General features: G+C 40.4%; 2 protein-coding genes across 3 annotated transcripts in view; both read right to left on the minus strand.

The window, feature by feature from the left end:
• Window positions 1-189: 189 nt before the first annotated feature.
• LOC102202611 (tubulin beta-2A chain-like) lies at window positions 190-4,758 on the minus strand. Of its 2 annotated transcripts, XM_005721389.1 has the most exons (5): window positions 4,516-4,758; window positions 4,003-4,111; window positions 3,721-3,729; window positions 2,793-2,903; window positions 190-1,583 (listed from the first exon to the last, which is right to left on the minus strand). In XM_005721389.1, the coding sequence occupies exons 1-5, from the start codon at window positions 4,570-4,572 to the stop codon at window positions 499-501; spliced, it is 1,371 nt and encodes a 456-aa protein (XP_005721446.1). In that variant the 5' UTR covers window positions 4,573-4,758; the 3' UTR covers window positions 190-498. The 2 variants fall into 2 exon arrangements, with proteins under 2 accessions (XP_005721446.1, XP_005721447.1); XM_005721390.1 differs by lacking the exon at window positions 3,721-3,729.
• Window positions 4,759-7,361: 2,603 nt separating this feature from the next.
• Window positions 7,362-20,632, minus strand: part of LOC102203379 (solute carrier family 22 member 23-like) — a 68,867-nt gene continuing 55,596 nt past the window's right edge. The window contains exons 4-10 of the mRNA XM_005721392.2: window positions 17,573-17,741; window positions 16,104-16,231; window positions 14,273-14,375; window positions 12,569-12,804; window positions 11,625-11,657; window positions 10,702-10,825; window positions 7,362-9,997 (exon numbers count right to left, since the gene is read on the minus strand). Of these exons, the coding sequence (XP_005721449.1) occupies window positions 8,605-9,997; window positions 10,702-10,825; window positions 11,625-11,657; window positions 12,569-12,804; window positions 14,273-14,375; window positions 16,104-16,231; window positions 17,573-17,741 (2,186 nt within the window). The 3' untranslated portion in view covers window positions 7,362-8,604. The remainder of the gene's footprint in view (window positions 9,998-10,701; window positions 10,826-11,624; window positions 11,658-12,568; window positions 12,805-14,272; window positions 14,376-16,103; window positions 16,232-17,572; window positions 17,742-20,632) is intronic.

Consider the following 20,632-nt stretch of genomic DNA (forward strand, 5'->3'; position numbering starts at 1 on the left):
TATTCGCTGTTGCTGGGAACCTTCCTACTTGGGCTGGGCTTCTTTGTCGTTGATTGGATGGGTGGCAATCTGATACCTGCTTGCAAAACAAGGCAATAGATCAAGATGTCATGAGCTATGTGGGTTGTACATATTTCAACGTAGCTTTTGCACATTATGTACCTTTGAAAAAAGAAACCTGACAAGACGTACAGACTGGATCTTTTATTAGAGACATGAGGAAAAGAATGCACATTTGAGTTATTGTTACAAAACTGTACTTGCTTGTTGACACTGACATAGCATGACTTGGATAACTTTAGATTCTAACACCATTCACTGTCGTTGTCAGTAAAGGCTATATTTATATTCAGCGCAATATAGGCTAAACAACTATAGTTGACCATAATCTGCACACCACAACATTTATTGAAATCAGCATCCCTAGCGTACATCTTGTGGTCTCATTGCACTCCAACAGCTGTTATTATTAGGAACTGGCTCGTTGTGTTTTAGAATTCAGTGGTGAACATCATGGCGGACTTCTTCATCATCCTCCATTTCATCTTCTTCGTATTCACCCATTTCATCAGCGGTGGCATCCTGGTACTGCTGATACTCAGACACAAGGTCATTCATGTTGCTCTCGGCCTCAGTGAACTCCATCTCATCCATTCCCTCCCCTGTGTACCAGTGGAGGAAAGCCTTGCGGCGGAACATGGCGGTGAACTGCTCTGAGATCCTCCTGAACAGCTCCTGGATGGCGGTGCTGTTGCCAATGAAGGTGGCGGACATCTTGAGGCCACGGGGCGGAATGTCGCAAACTGCAGTCTTGACATTATTTGGAATCCATTCCACAAAGTAGCTGCTGTTTTTGTTTTGCACACTCAGCATCTGCTCATCCACTTCTTTCATTGACATACGGCCACGGAAGATGGCTGCCACGGTGAGGTAGCGTCCGTGACGGGGGTCACACGCTGCCATCATGTTCTTGGCATCGAACATTTGCTGTGTGAGCTCTGGCACGGAGAGGGCACGATACTGCTGACTGCCCCTGCTTGTCAGAGGTGCAAAGCCCGGCATGAAGAAATGCAAGCGGGGGAAGGGCACCATGTTGACAGCTAGCTTACGGAGGTCAGCGTTGAGCTGTCCAGGGAAGCGGAGACACGTTGTCACACCACTCATGGTGGCTGATACCAGGTGGTTAAGATCTCCATAGGTGGGTGTGGTTAGCTTTAAAGTGCGGAAGCAGATATCATACAAAGCTTCGTTATCAATGCTAAAGGTCTCATCTGTATTTTCCACTAGCTGGTGTACAGAGAGAGTGGCATTATAGGGCTCCACCACAGTGTCAGACACTTTCGGGGAAGGCATGACACTGAAGGTGTTCATAATGCGATCAGGATACTCCTCACGGATTTTGCTGATGAGCAGTGTGCCCATTCCTGAACCTGTGCCTCCACCCAGGGAGTGGGTGAGCTGAAAGCCCTGAAGGCAGTCACAGTTTTCAGACTCCTTTCTCACCACATCTAGCACAGAGTCCACCAGCTCAGCTCCTTCAGTGTAGTGACCTTTAGCCCAGTTATTTCCTGCTCCACTTTGACCTGCATGAAATAATTTTTAAAGACAATTGATGTTGAAAAATATTGTTTTAGTTAACACATCTATACACATAAAGGTTTTACATTTGTGACCAAAGAATGAATTGACTGACACGAAGTCTTGCACAGACAATAGTGATACGCAATGGATCATAATAAATTAGTGATTATTTAACTTTTTATCTGGCATCAAGATGAAGTTGATAGTTTTGATATGTCTTGTCAGTTGTTGGATACAAAATATGTTACAGTTATTCATAATTATAGCCCAACAATTTATCGATACGTTGATACTATCAGCTGATATTTTCTATTTGCCAGTCTATCGGTATCAGCATTAATAAAAGAGACAGGAGAAACACCCTTCAACCATGTTATGAGTGTTGTGGCTGCATAGTTTGTCCACCAGAGGGCACTCTTCAACTTCCCTGTACGCAGTAGATATTCACAGCACTACAAAGATCATAGAATATCGGTATCTATATTGGTCTTGAAAATCATCGACTGGATGGTTCGCCATGAAATTAAGACCAGTGGTCAACACCTGCCATAATTTTGTCAAACGTTGCCAAATGAAACTGGCAAGATAATAAAGGTTCCCACTTGTCTGGTATGTATCGACAAGCTAAGAAAACAGCAGCTGTTGTGAAATTTTAGATCTTCTAAGTAACAACATCAGCATTGCCATCTTAATAATATTTCCATGTGTGCACTACCAGTTCACTCAAAACAAAAGTGAGCCTTGGTGTAGTTTTACAAAACTTCTTAGAAAGCTGATTAAAACTTGGCAACCAATTTGTAATTCAAAATAACTTATTTCTCTGGAAAGCATCAGTGAGTGATTCATCTGCCATTTTCAACTTGTTAGCACTTGTTATCCAGTGACAAAATAGATTGTCATCTTTGGATAAATGTTTTTGGCCCTCATATTATTATTTGCTTTGTGTTCTGCTGCAGAATCTCCACATAGACTGTATTTTTGCTAAGTCACCACAAGAGCTTTCTCAGTCGACACATGGGCAATGCATCACCGAGGGACTGCAGGAGCTGTGTGCTCAGAATATATAGTACTGTGCAGTGCAGTGGAAACAAAGTGCAGCTTCATTGTCTGTGACAGTAGGTCAGACACATGCTGCACACATGCACGGATGACTCACACATGTGGAGTCGGTTCAGGATGAATGGTCTGATCCAGATTTATTGTCAACTCACCGAAAACAAAGTTGTCAGGCCTGAATAGCTGCCCAAATGGACCAGAGCGAACTGAATCCATGGTTCCTGGTTCCAGGTCCACCAGAATGGCTCGGGGCACAAATTTGCTGCCTTTGAATACGAGGACAGGGAGGGATGTGGAGGGGTAATGGATGGAAATATCAACAGTCTCAGTAACCTCAGCAACACCGGCAGTAAACCATGAAGAAAAACCTCAGCATATTTCAAAAGATTCGCAAGCAGCATTTCCTTAAAGATACAAGCCTCTCAATTAAGCTGGGAATCCAAAGCGTCTTCTGTTCTTTTCTTGCTTTTTGCCTTGCCCCACCCTTTCTGCCTGTCACCCTTCTTGCAAAACTGCTGCAGCGTGCTGCACAGCTTAATCTAAACCAATGGGGTTTTCAAAGTGCTGAGTCTTGCAGGAAGTATTCAGACACAGAAGCAGTCTTCCTTGACTTTGCCTCGTTTCACTTTCTTGCTCAGTGCTGAAGTTTTAATGTTGCTTATGAATCTGCACTTTTTATTTTAAGGACAATTTGTTTTGTTCAGTCTGCATTAGGTAGTTACCCCCCGTGACACTGAAGCCGGCATGCAACGTGGAAACAAAGAATCAATAATGCATGCTGCTGGGAAATAGGATATGGGTAGATTGTTGTCCTTTATTGCCAATGCAGATGAGTAAAAGGTTGGATATCAACCCTGGGTGCATGTGGATTGAGATGTCGACCAAAAACATGAGGCCTAATGATGAAACACATATACTAATTCTTTATTATCCCTGCGCCTTTATTTACCAGGCACTGATTGGCTGCTTGATGTACGACAGCTGTGAGCAACAAAGCAGGTTGTATTTAGAAGGACTTGCAACACAGGCACCAGTAAAATCAGATACTGAGCATGAGTTCAGCTATACTGAGACTGCAGATACCTGTGCTCCCTATAGAGAGACAGAGGGGGAGGGGTGAGACAAGGACACAGAAAAAGAGATTTTTAGCAGGTGCACTGTCCTCATTTGTGTCCCTTCACTCATAGCAGAACCTAGTTTCCACTGCAGCTAAATTAGTGACATGAGCAAACTGTGACAGTCAAATGAGGTCTGTGTAGCATAAGGCCATGCAAGAATAATGATCAGTGGTTAAAAAAAGCTGCTTTGTGTATAGTGGAAAATTCAAGCATGTGGTTTATATTAAAGCAACATTTTCCTTCTCACCTGATGCCTCATTGTAGTAGACATTTATCCTCTCCAACTGCAGCTCACTGTCACCTTGGTAACTACCGGTTGGATCGATGCCATGTTCATCACTTATCACCTCCCAGAACTAAGACAAAGCCATTACTATTCATTAGCATTTTTAAAAAACTCATTAATTTACTTATTTTTTTAGAGTAACACAGCAAAAACGAAAACATGAAGCAAGTTTGACGTGTGTGCGTCAGGCCTTGTTTTAGTTTTTGCGCATCTGGTGGCACAATGACGCGCAGCAGCGCAGGCCACATCACCTGAAAGATCAACCAGACTGAACCGCTCCATATAGGTATGTTAATCCGTGATTGATCGATATTAAACTCTTAAAGACAGATTTGTAATCACTTCGATTTAAATGTGCCGAACTAACCGCGCTTTGTAAACTATTAAGGCACACAAACGCGGTGACGTTCCACATTTAAATGAAAATTACTCCTTTAGATCCCTTCTTCAGAGATTAAATGAAGACATTTATACCTTGGCCCCAATCTGATTTCCGCACTGACCAGCCTGGATGTGAACGATTTCCCTCATGGTGAACTGCGGATGCGTGCAGGCAGCGTCCTTTCTCGACTTTAACTGGCGTCCACTCTTCAGTGTCTTGCCGCGGTGTTTCTCAAAATCAGGACTTGCCTCATTTCTCGGGTGAGTGTTGAGCCGGCGAGATAGATAAACGTGCTGCTGGTCAGATGACGTTATACACAACGCAGCATCCTCAGCATCCCTGTTAGCCAATGGGAGCGCCCCGGTTTGATGCAGTGGACCAGCGGATCATGCCGCATCATGGCCCTGACATCACCCTGTCCCATACAGGCAAGCATAAAAAAAAAAAAAGGGTTGGCTTTCTCACTCGAATGGGGATGTTTTAAAAGATCCACATAATTAATTTCGCTATTAGAAGATGTCAGACTTTACCAGTTTAATGCTCCAGACTACAGCTGCTGATTCATCCCAGTCGTCTTTTAAGCAGCTACCTGTAGAAACGAGCCCAGTTTTTAAGGCTTTTGTGGGTTTTAAGACTTAGCTAAGGCTAGTAGCGAACCTTTCCTTGGAAGGCACAGATTCTCCAGCTAGTTGTGCCACTGTATGTTACCTAAATGTATTAAATAACCGACTCTATGTAGGACTGGTCCTCAAGAGATAAGAGGTAAAAGTCAACCCTAGGGAACTTTCCATGTGACTGTACCTCCATTACTTTGATGCAGGCTAAAAAGGAAAATATCTTAACATTCAGGAAACGTGAGGAGTTATAAATCCTACTTTCTGATGCCATTGATTGCGAAATGTCTCAGCTTGTCTATAACGACTTGAAGCCTAAGGGCTTCGAGTCATAATAGACTGCATTCAAGTTCGCCCATTCCCCCCTTCTTCATCTTCTTTGAACGCCATTATTAGAATACTTGAATAGACTTTAACTTGATGATGATTTTTTTAAAAGACACAGAAGTCATAAATGTCATAAAAACACATCAATATCAACAGTTGATCAATAAATAGTGGTTTATTTTAACAACAGGTATGGCTTATATACAAGTGCATGATGACTGTTAAACTGAAAACAATATGAAACCAAACAACTGGAATTTATAAATGGTACAATCCATGTTTTTGTTTTTTTTGTTATCATTTTATTTATTTATTTTACATTCATATCTCCCCTTTAAAGAGATCTTAAGTCGCATGGTTAAGAGAAGCAACACCTGAAATGTGTATACTGGGGCCGTCCTATGTGAGACTTTCATCTGCCGGGTTCAAAACAAGTCCTTGCTAAGATCCAGGATCCTTCATCTTATTTAAGCTCGATGTTTCCACACATTTACCGTATTTACAAAAGACAATCTTCTTCTTCCTCCTCTTTTTTGCTTGCTTTTCCAACAATTAAAAAATCCTATTCTATCGCTGGTGCTAACATTGCTTTGGATTACTTTCACTAAACTTTCATTTTGCTTCAAATAGAGTCAAATAAAAGGATTATTAACAAAAAAGTGTAGTTACTCCCATCTGCATGGGAGAAAAGTGAGGAAGCAACATATCTCAGAAGACACTGGTTGCATCGTGCTGTGTCATTAACGTTACAGATGTCGCGTGGGATTTAGTCGATACACACTTCAATTTTTGCAATACACACTGAAATAGAGAGAGATCAACATTCACCGAGGAGGATTCCGAGTAAAATGAAGCTACTGACCACTGCAGTCCACCCACTCTCAACTGCAGATGCCAAGATTTCCTTATTAAATCTAGTGTCAACACCCTTTTCAACATTGTAGACTGCATGCTGATCTATTGCGTGCAGTCTACAACGTTGAAAAGGGTGTTGTCAACCCCAACAAAATCTGACATCACACGGTTGCAGGTCATTGTGCTTTCACTTGTAGCAGCACAGCATACACAGGTTTAAATGATCTCAAGAAATATTTAAACAATATTAATGACTAGATGGTCGTCGTTCACAGCCACCCTAGATCAATCAAAAAGTGGAGCCATCGTGGTGTGATTTAAGCTGCATTTGAGTAAAACAACCACAGGTAGGCTTTTGCAATCATTCAAATAAATATCAAAAGATATGCAGGCTTTAGTCAGTGCAAAGTTGACTTTGATAAAAGCAAAACTTAATTCTAGTGACTGAAGTAGCTGTAAGGTTTACGGAAAATCTTCCGTCAAGTCGGCTGTTGCGTTTGACTCCTGAATGACACCTTAATAGAACTCCAAATACTCCCTGGATATAAGTAATTATGATACACTGTGATCATTTTAGCACATTTGAAATGACAACACATCACTCAGTTGGCTCTAAAGTTTTACAGTACAGTGTAATTATTATTATTATTAATAATAATGATCATTATTACGAGGATTGTTGTAAACAGTGGATTATCTGTAATCACACATCCTTCCTTAGACAAATATTACAACCTCCAAAGCACAAAGTACTACAACAACTGTCAAGTTTCACACACATTTAAGTCAAGTATAATGTTGTCCGCAGACGGACATGGGCTTTGGAAGGAAAAGTGCCTCCTCAAGCAAAAGTCTATCAATTTAAGAATATCAGTCGGTTAATCTGACTGAACGGTTGTGACCTGTATTTTTAAAATGTCGTTTTGACAAATGTAAGAAGTATTGCATTTTTTTTTTCCTTCTTTTAAGGTAAACTTAGTTGTGCATGTGAAAGTATGAACACCCCGACGTTAGTAAGCTCTTAATGTCGGACCACGATTCGGAAAACACAAGGTTAGTGGTGCTGCGACATTTGGCAATCGCGTCAAACATTTTCGGGTTTAGGTTCAAAAATAATTTTTTTTTAGGAAATGATTTTTTTTTTCTTCTTCTTCTTTTTTTTAAGCTTTTTTGTTTGTTGCCGACACATTCACAATAAATTTTCATGCTTAGTCCCCACTTCGAAAGATAAAGTGCCACCACACCGAGGTGCCACAAATACTGTAAGAATGAAGTATAGCTCTGTACAATAAGGGCACGCCATGAGAGATTATTCAAAACAATACTTTGAATTTAAAAAAAACAAAACAATCAAGCGTAACAAGTAATTATCAATATACTTACATTAATACATTTACAAAAAAAAATCAAAAAACATTTGCATACCATAAATTTCATTGGCTTGAATGATTGGAAAAATAAAAGTTTCTTCTGACCGACAAAATGTGGGTCATTCTTTTTCACCAGTATCACTGCTCATATGCATCACAGATATGCTTTCTGTCAATTTTAATTCATCAAATGGTGATAAATTGTTCATTCTTCTTCTTTACTTCCTAGTTTTGGAATAGGTATCCACATATAGCCTATAGCAGGAGAGAGCACTTAACAGTATTCTCCCAAACAGGCAAATACTATATCACTAAAGTTTTGGCACTATTTCTACACTTTATTTTGGTCAGGGTAGTTTTTTGGCATTTTCTTTTTAAGAAAAAAAAACTATTCCAATTCTGATTGCTTACCTCTATAGCAACAAAAAGCACTTTGTAACATTCAGATTTACTTGTCCATACATATAAAGCAACCTTTTTGTACAAATATCTTGACATTACCTTTGAGCACAAGTACCAGTGATTTTTGTTTGTTTGTTTGCTATTAGTACCATTGCATTTCTTCCCCAGTGCTGATGACACGTCTCAGTAATTATGGGAATTGCTTTAAGTCTCTTAAAAATGACAGTGATTTTGTCCCCGTTCATTTACGTCAGAGTAGTTAAAACGCTGGTGATTTCCAGTGACATTCAACGAAGCGCAGAAGTTACTGTCACATTGTCACATACCAGCCTGTGGCATTCTCCCGCTTGCATGGTCTCATTAGGTGGCTAAATGCACAAAAGGGTGCAGCAGCACTGAAAAAACTAAATACAAAAACACCCAAAACAAAACAAAACCCAAAAAAAAATGAAACTTTGCAAACATGTTAACTCAACTCCAGGTGGGGAACAGTCTTCATTAAGAGCCTGCAGTCTAAGCAGGCCAGTTCCTGTTCCCATTGATGCAATGTTCATGTGGGTGGCTGCCTCCTGGTGAGACAATTAAAGCTTCAATTCCTGGCTGAAGAAGTGGATCACGATGATGCCATGCCGTTGACAGTGCTGTTTTCTGTGCTGGCACTGTCCCTGTCCCTGATCGAGAGAACACCCGAGTCTATGGGGGAGGACACCGTCCAGTCCATTAGAGAGGAGGGAGTTGCGTCTGTGGAGGCTGAATCTGTGATGGAAGATGGTACTGAATCTAAGACGAGGCGAGCGGCTGATCGTGGTTCAGTGTCTGTGACAGTCAGAGTGGTTGATTCTAGAGTGGAGCTACGTGCAATGTCTGTGACGGGGAGAATGGAAGGAGACTGTGCTGCATTGTTGACTGTATTTATGACAGCGCGAGTGGAAGAGTCCTCTGAGTCAATGCATGGAGGAGGTGTGTTTGGAGGTAAAACGTATTTTTCTTCAACGCAGGGAGAGGTAGAATCTAACTGAGGTGGCCGGGAGTCTATGAGAAGGAGGGTGGGTTGATCTCTTACGGAAGGAGGAGATAAATCCTCATCTCCTCCATCCATAGGAGAAGGAGGACTGTCTCTTATGGAAGGGGGAGAAGGAGAACCCGCTGAAGTGGCGTGAGTATCCTTGAGCAAAGGCGGGTCAGATGTTGTGCTTATATTTTCGATGTCATTATCCAGCGGGTTCGGAGATTTTAAAGTGGAGCTCGGTGGGGGCTCGATGATGGGCGTGGTGCAGATCAGCAAAGAGGAGGGTACAGTTTGAGGGACGGGGGGAGTGGAAGAATCCAATGAAGCAGCAGGTGTAATTTCTGCTTCTCTTGTTGGGGATTCACCACTGTCATTCATTTCAGGTAGGGATGAATCTAACAGTGGTTCCACAGACTCCAGGACGATTGCAGGAGGTTCTTCTGCAGCAGCTAAAAGTGGGTCTGTGACACACGGGGCTTTGTGTAAAGGAGTGGAAGACAGCAGGTGCTCTTTACTGCCCTGTGTGACGGCGTCTTTACCCAGTGTCATCATGTTGCCCGCAGATGAAGATGAAACAGAGTGACCGTTGGGATCTTTAGGGCCAGCCACAAAGGAGTGCATCTCGATTAACTGCATACCTCCAGTCAAATCAATAGCTGAAGAGGCAGTAGAGTCCATGATGATGATGGGCGCTTCATGAAGTGGTGTGTCACGCACTCTTGTGTAGTCCCTGGTGCTGTCAGACGTGTGCAGCAATCCAGGTTTCCTCGGGGGAAGCAGGGGTGGACGGGTGTAGTTCTCGACATCAGCCAGGGTCTCGGGGAGTGGCTGATTGCGCGTTTCAGGCAACAGGAGAATGCAGATGATACAGATGAGAGTGCAGCAGGCAAAAATTATGTGATGAAGGAAATAGCCCTTCTGATTGTGGAGTTCCATGATGGGTTCAGTAAGCATGCCAAAGCCAGCGCTGGCCAGGACCAAGCCTAAACCACCACCCCTATGGGAAGACAGAATATTTATTAGCTTGTAATATCAATAGAAAATTGGGATGACCTCACAAACCTTTAAAACCTCTCACAAATATTGAAATTACTGCAATTTAAGTGAATCACAACCTGCACGTTGTTCTGGAAAGCTAAATCTGGTATTTAAAAGCAGTTTTGTTTTACCCTCCTCTTCTTTTCTGCCTTTTTTCCGAGGAGCAGCAGAGAGTGCTGCAGCACCGTCTACACCATCAACTCCATGTTCAAATTCGCTTTCCTGTCATTGCCAAAGTTAGCCACTAGATGGTGCACTTCACACATTGTTAGCAGAGCAATGCTTTAAAAAAAACTATATTTTTATACATCAAGTGCTGTGTCACACATCCTCAAAAGGCTAGATAATTTGTGCAAGTTGTGGATTACATTTGATACGGAGTTGTGAGTCTGTCTTTTCTAGCAGTTCAGGAATTTCATACCGATATTAAACAGGAGGAGGAGCAGAATGGATGGTCACGATTAAAAACAAAAACAACAGCTACACTAAAAAATGAATTATAAGTTCTCCAGAACAATGAAACAGATTTTTAAAACAAAGATTTTGAATTGTGAAACACTTGTCAGCCTGAATATTGTTTTACTCCTCTGCAAAATAAGAACACATTTTCCACATTATCTCCCCTCCTCTGATGGTACAGTCTTGCTCTTGCAGTGGGTTTACCTGATCACAGTGGGAGTGATCTCAGCACAGAAGAAGATGCTCAGGGCGCTGACTGCGTGGGAGGAGAACATACCGATAGCGGAGAAGCCAATGGTGAAATGCGTATTCATTGTACTTGTGGTATCTGCAAAAGAATCAGGAGACACAAACATGGAGATTCTTCACTCAGTATGCTGTGTAATCAGTGAAAGGACAACAGTGGTTTATATGTAAAAATGTGTTAAATTTACTTTTCAGGGAAAATGATTGCAAGTATTTGCCAAAATTATTATTTTCAAAAATTATAATGTTACAACAATTCTGGTAAATTCAATGGAGTTAGATCAGGCAATGCAATGACAACAAAGGCTATTATTTTAGCTTTTGTTTTGATGTAAGTTCAACAAAAAGTGATATAGAATGAGGAGCTGTTGAGAAACGAATCTGCAAACAATGAGCCAATTTAGCCCAAAGACTGTTTAAATAGGGTGTTTTACAAATAAGACATACTAAAGATGGCATAATGGCATAAAGAGGTGTAGAGGAGAACTACCCTGAAATCAGCTCTCGCTTACCACAGGGGGATTAGTGTGGAGAGATTACAGGCGATGGATAAACAGAAGAGAAAAGTAAAGGAAGGCTGGTGGTGAGTTCATGGTTCTGTAACAAAGAGGCTCGCCCTCTTTAACATAAGGGGATAAATAAATAAATAAAAAGAGAGCCTAGAACTTCATCATGAGTCTCCACAAGGCTTGCATAGGCCTGACAAAATGCTGGGTATCTGCATGAAGCATATTTTCCTAAACCTTTATCAAGTGAATGCAACAGTCTGAGTTATGAGATTGAGATATATATATATATAAAACACAAGCTAATATTTTTACAAAATGCAACACTTATGAATATATATGAATATATGAGTATATATGAACAGATAGACTTACTTATTTTCAGGTGTTCACTGTATTTCCCCAACACTAGAAAAATATTGAAAATATGAGGAATCATTAGAAAAGAGTGACAAATAGTGAGAATTAACACATGTTGAGCTAAGCCTTTCAGCACAGCGTAACAAAGGGAAAATAGAACATGAGCATAACCTTGATGTGTTGACTCAGGTTAAACATTAAGTGTAACTCGTTTGTAACTGAATAAACTGTTGCTGGCTGTTTTGATCATCTGAGGCACTTCTGGTACTCACTGACAATGTAATCAAGTTCAGGGACTGAACAGGGACAAAACAACTAAAGGTAGCAAATCTCGTAACAACCATCATGTTTAATGTGTCCATGAATAGCAAAAATGTAGGACTTTTTTTTTTTTTTTTTAGATGTATGCACTTGTAAGCATGTGTCATTTACACAACATTTGTAAAAATGTTAGAATTGGGAGAAGGAATAGCTCAGTATTAGGTAGCATGACAGAATTACATTTATTACTCACAGTTGTTCTTTAAAAATATCTGTGAAGTATACACATTTCTATGGGTTCTGTTTTTGTTGCGGTTGTTACTTTTGCTTTGTTTATATTGAATAAATTACCTTATAGTTACCACTGTAGTTATTGATACAAGCATAACAATGTGCTCTCCATGTGGCCTTTTTTCATTTACACAGCCAGGCTGGCTGGTTGGCCTTGCTTTTTGCTAACTCTGTTGAGTTGAGACTTCATTTTAACTAACAGATCTCAGATTTTGCTGATTTTGATCTAACTTTATTTCCCAAAATGTTAAACTATTGCTTCCATTTATGTGACTAAGAGTTCTTTTTGGGGGGTTTTATATTGTGGACTTTAGACCATAGTCAATCTCAATAAACTGCATGAGAGTGGCCTCCTCAAGAACCGCTAGAGCTTTTTCATGTTATAGGAGTTCCTATGTAATACTCACAGTTAAGTAGACCCAACTGCAGCAGAGATGCGAGGGCAGTGATGATCATAAACAGAAGAAGGCCACCGCGACGGCCCATCAGGCAGACCGCTGGACATAGTGCAATGCATGATGCAACCGCGATGCCTGCCATTGTGTAATAGTGTGTATAGAAGTCAGGGAATATGGTGGTTCCCTGAGCTTCAGGATCCATCATGCTGCGGGCAAAGCAGTGGTGGATCCCATAACCAGTTAACCTGAATAAAAAACAGAGAAAAGAGAAAAGCAAGTCAAAAAAAGCGACATCTCAAGCAATACAACGGCTACATCAGGAGACACTGAACTACATCTTTCGTAAGGGTACCAAGTAAACTGTGTAAAGCAGTGCTTTCTCTAATCTCAGTGTATTTTGAAAAAAAAACAAAAAAAAAACCTCACATGTGTAAACATGGATTTATTGGCACACAGAAACACACCCTATGTACACACAAAAAAAAAAAGACAAAAGCAAGCCCTCACACCCTCCTTCCGAGTTGTCTAATGTTTCATAAGGACAAAGCTCATGTAAAATTTATGCAAACAGGGAATCAGGGACACTGTGCACCAAAGCAGAGGTAGAGCTCGGTCTGCCAGGCAAGAGATGAGGTCTCAGATCGAAGGAAGAGTCCATTGGAGATGAAAAGAGAGAGCAGCACAAATATGGAAGGACAAAAGAAGAAACAGCTAAAGATCAATCCTCTATCCAGCCCGCAGGTTAATAGTGGCATCTTGACTCCACAAAATGGCAGGTCTGAGTGGCATTGCACTCCAAGTACCTGTATTATATACATCTTTTCAAGTCCTGACACACTCACAAACACACACACACCCTCGTTAGCACACTGACACATATAACCCTGTTCTCAAAAAGGCAGAATAGACTGGAAAAAGCAAAAAGCAGACCCTTTATTGGATCCTATGTTGGACTGAAAATGAACTTTATGTACATTAGACTACATGTGTTAGAAACAGGAAATGATGTTTCTGTGTGTCTTGGGTTAAAGAGGAGGGTGATTGGCTTGTTACCAGTATACACGTCTGTGTTTTTTTCTTATTAAATCAATCACTATTGCACCAAACTTCAAAAGCAATTATCTAAAAGGCTTTAAGAGGGCATTAGTGCACTTGGCATGGAAAACAAACACATCTGCAAAGGCACTGTTAGCGCTGTATATTATTACAGTACATGGGTTTTGGAGAGATGATTGTCCCCATTCACATGTTTTTTTAGCGAAATACTTGCTCATTACACAGTACACATGTATTACAACTGCATGAGTCTGCAGTACAAAAGTCCAGAGGCTAAACCAGCGTGCCTGTAGTCGAGTACTGTGACCGACTGAAAAATGTGAATCATTACATTATAAAACTAAAAATATGACAGAAAAGAGTCTGCAAACTGCAGCAGAAATCCTATATCAAGGAAGCAAAGCATTATGCTTTCATAACCACACACTTGGCTTCATGCTTACAGAGTGTTAAAATGCATTAAAATAAGAACTCTCTTTTTAAATGATCCTAGCATCAAATTCAAGGTGAACAATTATCAGAAAAAGTTAGAGACACAAATAAAGATACAGCTTCTTGATTTATGTCACTGATCTACCATTTCAAATAATTACATGATTTAAATGATTTGCATTCTTTAACACAGAATTATTTTTACATTTTAAGACAGCCACTTACGAGGTGACACAGAGCACAACGATATTCTTCCAAAGGGTCCTCGTCCCAACCATTTTCACAATGCATGTTTTCTTGGGCCTCTGTTGAAGAGATCTTTGTAGTTCTGGGAACAGGAAAACACAGATATTATTAAAGCTTTGCCAAAAATAAAAAAAAATATCATAAAAATTATAGAACTCACATTTGTTTCTTTCCCCCCCCTATTTACTGTTTCACATATACAACCGGGCTGGTTCTTATTTCCCCACTGAGGGACATTAAATAAAGGATACTTCTATTCTATTCTATTCTATTCTTATATAACACTATTATACTCCTCTTGAGCACTCAAAGCACTTTATACAAGTTGCCTCATTCACCAAGTGCTTCCTATCTAACATTAGAGAAATTAACAAACTGTTATTTATTTAATAAATACATTGGAAAAAGGAATGAAATGAAAGTGAAAGTGGTAGAATATTTCCTTTTTTTTTCCTGGCATTTCGATTGAAAAGTCAACATCTATCCGTTGTTGCACTGCAGTACAGTAGTACACAAACCTGAATAATAAACTAAGTAGAATTACCTTAAAGTGTAGGTAAAATTCAAATGTTTCAAACCCTTCTAAAGAATGGGGTTCTGGAAAGTTTTGTATTTGAATGATGGTACTGTAAATATAATGAGTAAAAGTTGGACAGTTATCTGGGTTTGAAACCACAGAAACTCTATGTTTTGGTGAGCTCATTCATTCCACACAGGTACCATCCCACAGCTTTGTCAAACAGGTATGGTAACACTAACAGGAGAGCAGCTACCAGCGGGCAACACCCCTGAGCTGCTCGTGATACATGATATAACACACTTAATGTTTTGGTATCAGTCTGCAGGTTGCCACAGTAACACACCTCTGCCTCATGCTAGTTCATTTTTCACATTGACTCAGGCATGCGAAGGTTATCTCTGGCTAACCACTCAGGTTTTCCAGTGATCCCCTGCGTAAGATCAACTGTGCTCAGAGCTGTGCAAATCATTCCACTTTTTCAAAGGGGATCAAGTAAATTGTTCTACATGAATAAGACATGCTTCAGTCTGCTTCTATAGCATAATTTAGTGCCGAGAAATTGAAAGTAGAGAAATAGCTCATGCTTCTCTACCGTATGGGGAAGTTTGTACATAAAAAAAAAAGATAAGTGCATTACCATAGACGTAGATTTATGTCCCTAAATGCTAAGAGTCAGCACAGAGACTCCGACTTCTAAAAATATGCAGTCAATTTCACACTGTGGCTCCTCTTAAAGCCTTTTATCTCATAGTGGCACTTCCCTTCCCTCATTTTTCAAAAAGGAGTGATAACTACGCAATGGCAGGACAAAAACAGGGAAACAAAGTATATATAATAAACAAACACTTATACAAATCTGCTATTGATTTTCACAACAACACAATCCAAACTGCTTTGTTCTGGCTGGTCTGAGTACAGTTAACATGGGGTCAAATGCCTGACCTACAACCATCTGCCATCTGCCCACTATTGTGTCAGCTCATGCCCACCCATCCAAGCTATAATGATATTAATGAACATTTGAGAGTGCCATAATCCAATGTTCAACACCCAATGCTACCTTTGTAGTGGATTATTTTTGTGTTAGCAAGATGGGAAATGTATATAACCTTGTCAATCTGTCTCATTTGGATAAGCGAAGCTGGGAATAACAATGCAGACCACGCCATTCAAAATAAAGGCCTAGCAGACACCTTTGCAGGGAAGCAGTATGTCGCGCAAAACATATCAAAATATAAAATGCAGACATTGAGTCTGATATCTTTAAATTACTGTTGAAGGATTCATTACCTGTGAGGATGTTCTCTGGGTCAAGCTCCACGTTCACTTGATTTTTCTCTACTATGTGTCCCATGATACACTTGGAGCGACTGTACTGCTGAGTGGCGAGCAGCCAACGCAGTGACTCAGGGAAGATCCTGTCAAAAAGATGGGGGATGTCCTTGTTAATATGACATGAAAAATGAGTCAGGGGAAAAAATGAGTCAAGGTATCAGCTTGCAGAAAGAGTACATGTGTCTATGAAGACAGTCAATAACATAACGACTGGTGCTGCATTTGGATGAACCTCTGTCTACAAAGTAGATGTGCAGGTTTCATCATTTTCCACATGTGTGGTTTGCAACTATCCCTCTCCCCCCCCTCACCCAACGTCATTAGATCACCTGCAGCGTTTAAATTTTCAACCTAATCAGCTGTATTCCAGATGTTTGCAGAGTCAGCCACAGTTAATCAGGAAAGTTAACACAGCTTTGGAAATTACCTTAAAGGCTCTTGCCAACTTTTGTGTGCTAAAAAAAATGTGTGCTGTGTGACAGAGACATCACACTTTGATGACACAGTATCACATGACAGATTGTTAGATTGCTGGATTGATAATAAAAGTTTACAGAGAACCTCTCGGGCTGAGTTCACCGTGCAATGTCCAAACTTGTGATATCAACAGAAGTTCCACAAGTTTCACAACCTGCTTCATGTCCTTGAATTGTGTAGTCTTTAGCAAACAAAGCCATGATTGCGTCACAGCATACAACTGTTGCAAATCCCATTCAACAGCTGAGCCATCAAAATGCTGAGTGATAATGAATGCTGTATTTTTTTTTTTTTTTATGATCGGAACAATGGAACTGAGGACATATCAACATTTTCTTATTTACCAAATCACAATGACTAACCTGACATGTGCCCGAGGTGTATTTCCATCCCTTCTCCACACTGTTTCTTATGCTAATGAAAGTGTATTGCATGACAAAGACTGATGTTTGACAAGATGTTTGCTTTGGATTACTTCTGACTGTTACTGAACAGAACCCCCCTTTGTTTTGCAGGGACATCAAAGATACCAAGGCCTTTGAAACTCTGGCAAAATCTATATTCCTGCCATCTTTGTAGACATCAGCACTATTACAGAACTGTGTTCAGTGAGGTAGAATGAATGGTGTATTTATTGCTTATGCTTTGGAAAAAGTCAAAGCAGAGGTTTAAGTGTAAAAGATACCTCAGCTTGGACTTTAGTACTATTTTTAAGCTTGTAAAAATAATAAGAAGAAGAAAAACCTCTGCAAGTGTATCTTTTGTTAAACAGTGCTTAATTTACTGAAAGGAAAATCAATAAATCAAGTCACACCTGATCGCCGTGGATGCATCTATTTAAACTGTTGTGTAACTGAAAAAAAATATTTTACGTTTAACAGAATATCAAAATCAAGATAAGATAACCCGGTACCAAAGTGCAGCGAATGCTAAGGTCTTTTCCTTACCAAATGTAGGACAGCATAAGCAGCAGGGGACAGATGATGACAGCTTGAAGTACCTGCCAGTTGCGACAGAGGTACGCCACTCCAGGCATCAAGAGCCGACCACCCAAAACCACAAAGCTGGCCACCATGGTCATGGAAAATCGCCATCTTGGCAGGCACAGCTCGATCCCTGGCAAAGAGAACGACGAAAAGGGAAAAAAGTACAATGTGTTTTTTTTCTAGTCGAGACATATTTAGAAAAATGATATAAAATGAGTGGAAATACCAGAATTTCAAAATTTCTTGGGAAGATGACACATGGGACTGACACTAGTTTTTGTATGTTCAAACTAGCTATAATCTTTGGAAATTTTGGAGCACAAAATAAAATGAAGTTGCTTCAAATAAAAGGGTTCCCATAAATGAGTTGTTCTGAGATGTTTGTACCCATTCATATGCAGTTGAATTACCTGGCGAATGTAACATTATAATGATGATATTTACCTTTTTGCAATGAAGAAAAATATTTTCAATCACTTTAGAGAAAACTGAGAACAGCATAATGCGTTCATTGACTTTTGGGGGAATGAAATGTGCAATCTAGAGCAAAGTTGATGAGTAAACGGGAAAAAAAAAAACAGAGCAACAACTCTGACTAGGCGAGGCAGGCAGGTCAGAACAGGGATCCTGGCGCTGTCATCAGCAAATGAGGTTTATTGTTTCAATGCAACACATCCTAAAATCCAGAAATTACTGCTGTTGCAGCGTGGCTTTTTACACAGAGTAAAACTAAGTTGACACCAAAAACACTCACACATCCGAGAAAATTGTTATCTTTTTAATAAGTCTGGAACATTCCTAGTTTCTCAAAACAGGAGGATGGAAGCTACGTTATTGTGCTAATCTTAGTTTTTGAGATTTAATTAATGAAACGCTTAAGTCATCAGTCAGAAAATTATATAACTCCAGTGCTTACTGTGTACAGTTTTTTTTTTTATTCTGAGACAGTACAGAGATGAAGACAGTAGGCTGCTGAACAAACAAGAAAGGGGTTCCTTGTGCTTCTTTCCCCTCGATCAGAATGGCACTGATTCATTCATTCGGTCATTAGCATGCACACCCCACTGGCAGCAAGCAACCACAGACAGTTCAGCCCTTTAGTTACTGCAGTACAGAGGAGAAGTTCACACCACACCATAGAAAGCCAATGCTGCTGTAATGCCGCTTCTCTCATACAACCAGAATCTTTTGTCTTGCTTCATTGGTCCCTTTTGTTATACATCACTTTTCTTCTACCCAGGAATTTTAACCGTCTCCAGTGGGCCTTTCAAGGTGACAGGCCCAGGATAATACAGTGGATGTCGGCTGCTTCACTTCATTCCAGTGGAAAAGACCGGAATTTCAATTAGGACTTGCCCCCCTCTGAGGACATGAATAATGCTCTCTGTTCACAGACACTATCGCAGCTGGTATGACAAAGCCAATGAGTGGAGAGCAGGGCGATGGGTGCAAGACCTGCTGAGTTTGAACCAACTAACCTCAAGACTCCTTCACTGTGTGCCTGTGGGAGAATAGCACCGGCTCACTGGTTAAGGACCGCATGGGATTTGAATTCTTTGGTTTTGTATTTATGTACGCAAGGCATGAGGCACTGAGACTCATGCACTCTGACCAGAAAAGTACATCCCGTGGTGAGGTGTGGAAAAGCATTAGGCAAAGCGGCACAAACTTCATTAAGATATCAATTATGACAATAAGGATATTTAATTAAACTAAATGCAGAATAAGAAGCAGAAGCTGTGGAAAAGAGGCCTGAGCTTCTTACTCATGTTGACCCTAATCCTCCACAACCTGCTAGATCAGCATTCCCATAATGCTCTGCAGCAGAGTCTGTCCTACTGACATAAATCTACCAATTACAAATCTAATGTTACATATAAGAAATTGACTAAACTTGGAAACCAAAGGCCTCCCGAGGGGGGCGGAAAAGTGACACATAAAAGATAATAGGAAAAAAAAGCATTTAAATGTATTTGTACCACTCCCATTAGTAAAAATAGAAATTACATCATCAATGATTAGGCTAAAAATCCAATTAATGACAATGATAATCCCCAAAGAAGATTTGGCTGGTTTGCTGACTTTGGCAATGTGAGAATGTGAATCACACTCAAGCACAAAGTGCAGCAGCTCACCAGTAGCTCATGAGTCCCTCTTTGTAACAGGGATTTAAATGCGTCTTCTGAGATCTGGTCACAACTCAGACTGCAGAATGAGCGAGAACGTAACCAAGATACATTGAGGATACATTAAGATGTGACCACTCAGAACACCTCAGAGTGGTCCAGGCCACATATGGCTTTATCCTTTTAGCGGCACGCGTGCATGTTTCCTGTTCCACATTACAGTACAATACTACACTGATATGTGTGTGTGTGCCACTGCTGAAAAACAATAGATTTGGCAGTCTTGCACCCTCAGCTGTTATTTCACAACTGCCTTGCATAAAGCTGCTAGCTAATTGCATAAATAAAAGTAAAACCCTTTAAGAAGATTGACTGTGTAGCCTATGTGTTTAATCATCAGCTCATCGAAGTTATTAATAATGGGGTGAAGCAGATCCGGCATTTGTCTTTTAGCCCTCTTGCAGGCATCACAAGGCACAAGGCTGCCATTGATCAATTACGCCCTTCTTCTCATCACGTTTCCCACACTATGCTCTGAATACCTACGCTTCAGCATCAATATATTTTGATTTTGAATCACCAAAGAGTTCTCGGATTCACTCAGCAATTAAAACACATCTCGCGTCTGCTCATTAAATATCATTTCCCCCGACTAAAGAAACAATGAATCAATTACAGCGCTCCTGGTGGGTTAAAAAGGGACAAAAAAAAAAGTCATATACTTGTAAAGCAAGCTATAGTCACATACAGCAGTGAAAGGAAATAATCACAGTGAAATCAGGAATGGGATCAACTCAGCTGTACATCTGTCACACAGCTGAAATCTGCATATTTCTTTGCTAATTGTTTTAAAAGAAGGCACCAAAAATAGTTGTCGCCACAGCTTCCGCATCAA

The sequence above is a fragment of the Pundamilia nyererei genome, unplaced genomic scaffold, assembly GCF_000239375.1.
Source record: "Pundamilia nyererei isolate P.nyererei 1_Seehausen unplaced genomic scaffold, PunNye1.0 scaffold00004, whole genome shotgun sequence".
Classification (NCBI taxonomy): Eukaryota; Metazoa; Chordata; class Actinopteri; order Cichliformes; family Cichlidae; genus Pundamilia; species Pundamilia nyererei.

Bases quoted from the DNA above. Each gene is read 5' to 3' on its own strand.
- LOC102202611 (XM_005721389.1), bottom strand. From the start codon at position 4,572: ATGAGGGAAATCGTTCACATCCAGGCTGGTCAGTGCGGAAATCAGATT. The intron at 4,112-4,515 runs GTATAAATGTCT...GCTTTGTCTTAG, and splicing joins GAAATCAGATTGGGGCCAAG to TTCTGGGAGGTGATAAGTGA. The intron at 1,584-2,792 runs GTGAGTTGACAA...TATTTCATGCAG, and splicing joins GCCTGACAACTTTGTTTTCG to GTCAAAGTGGAGCAGGAAAT.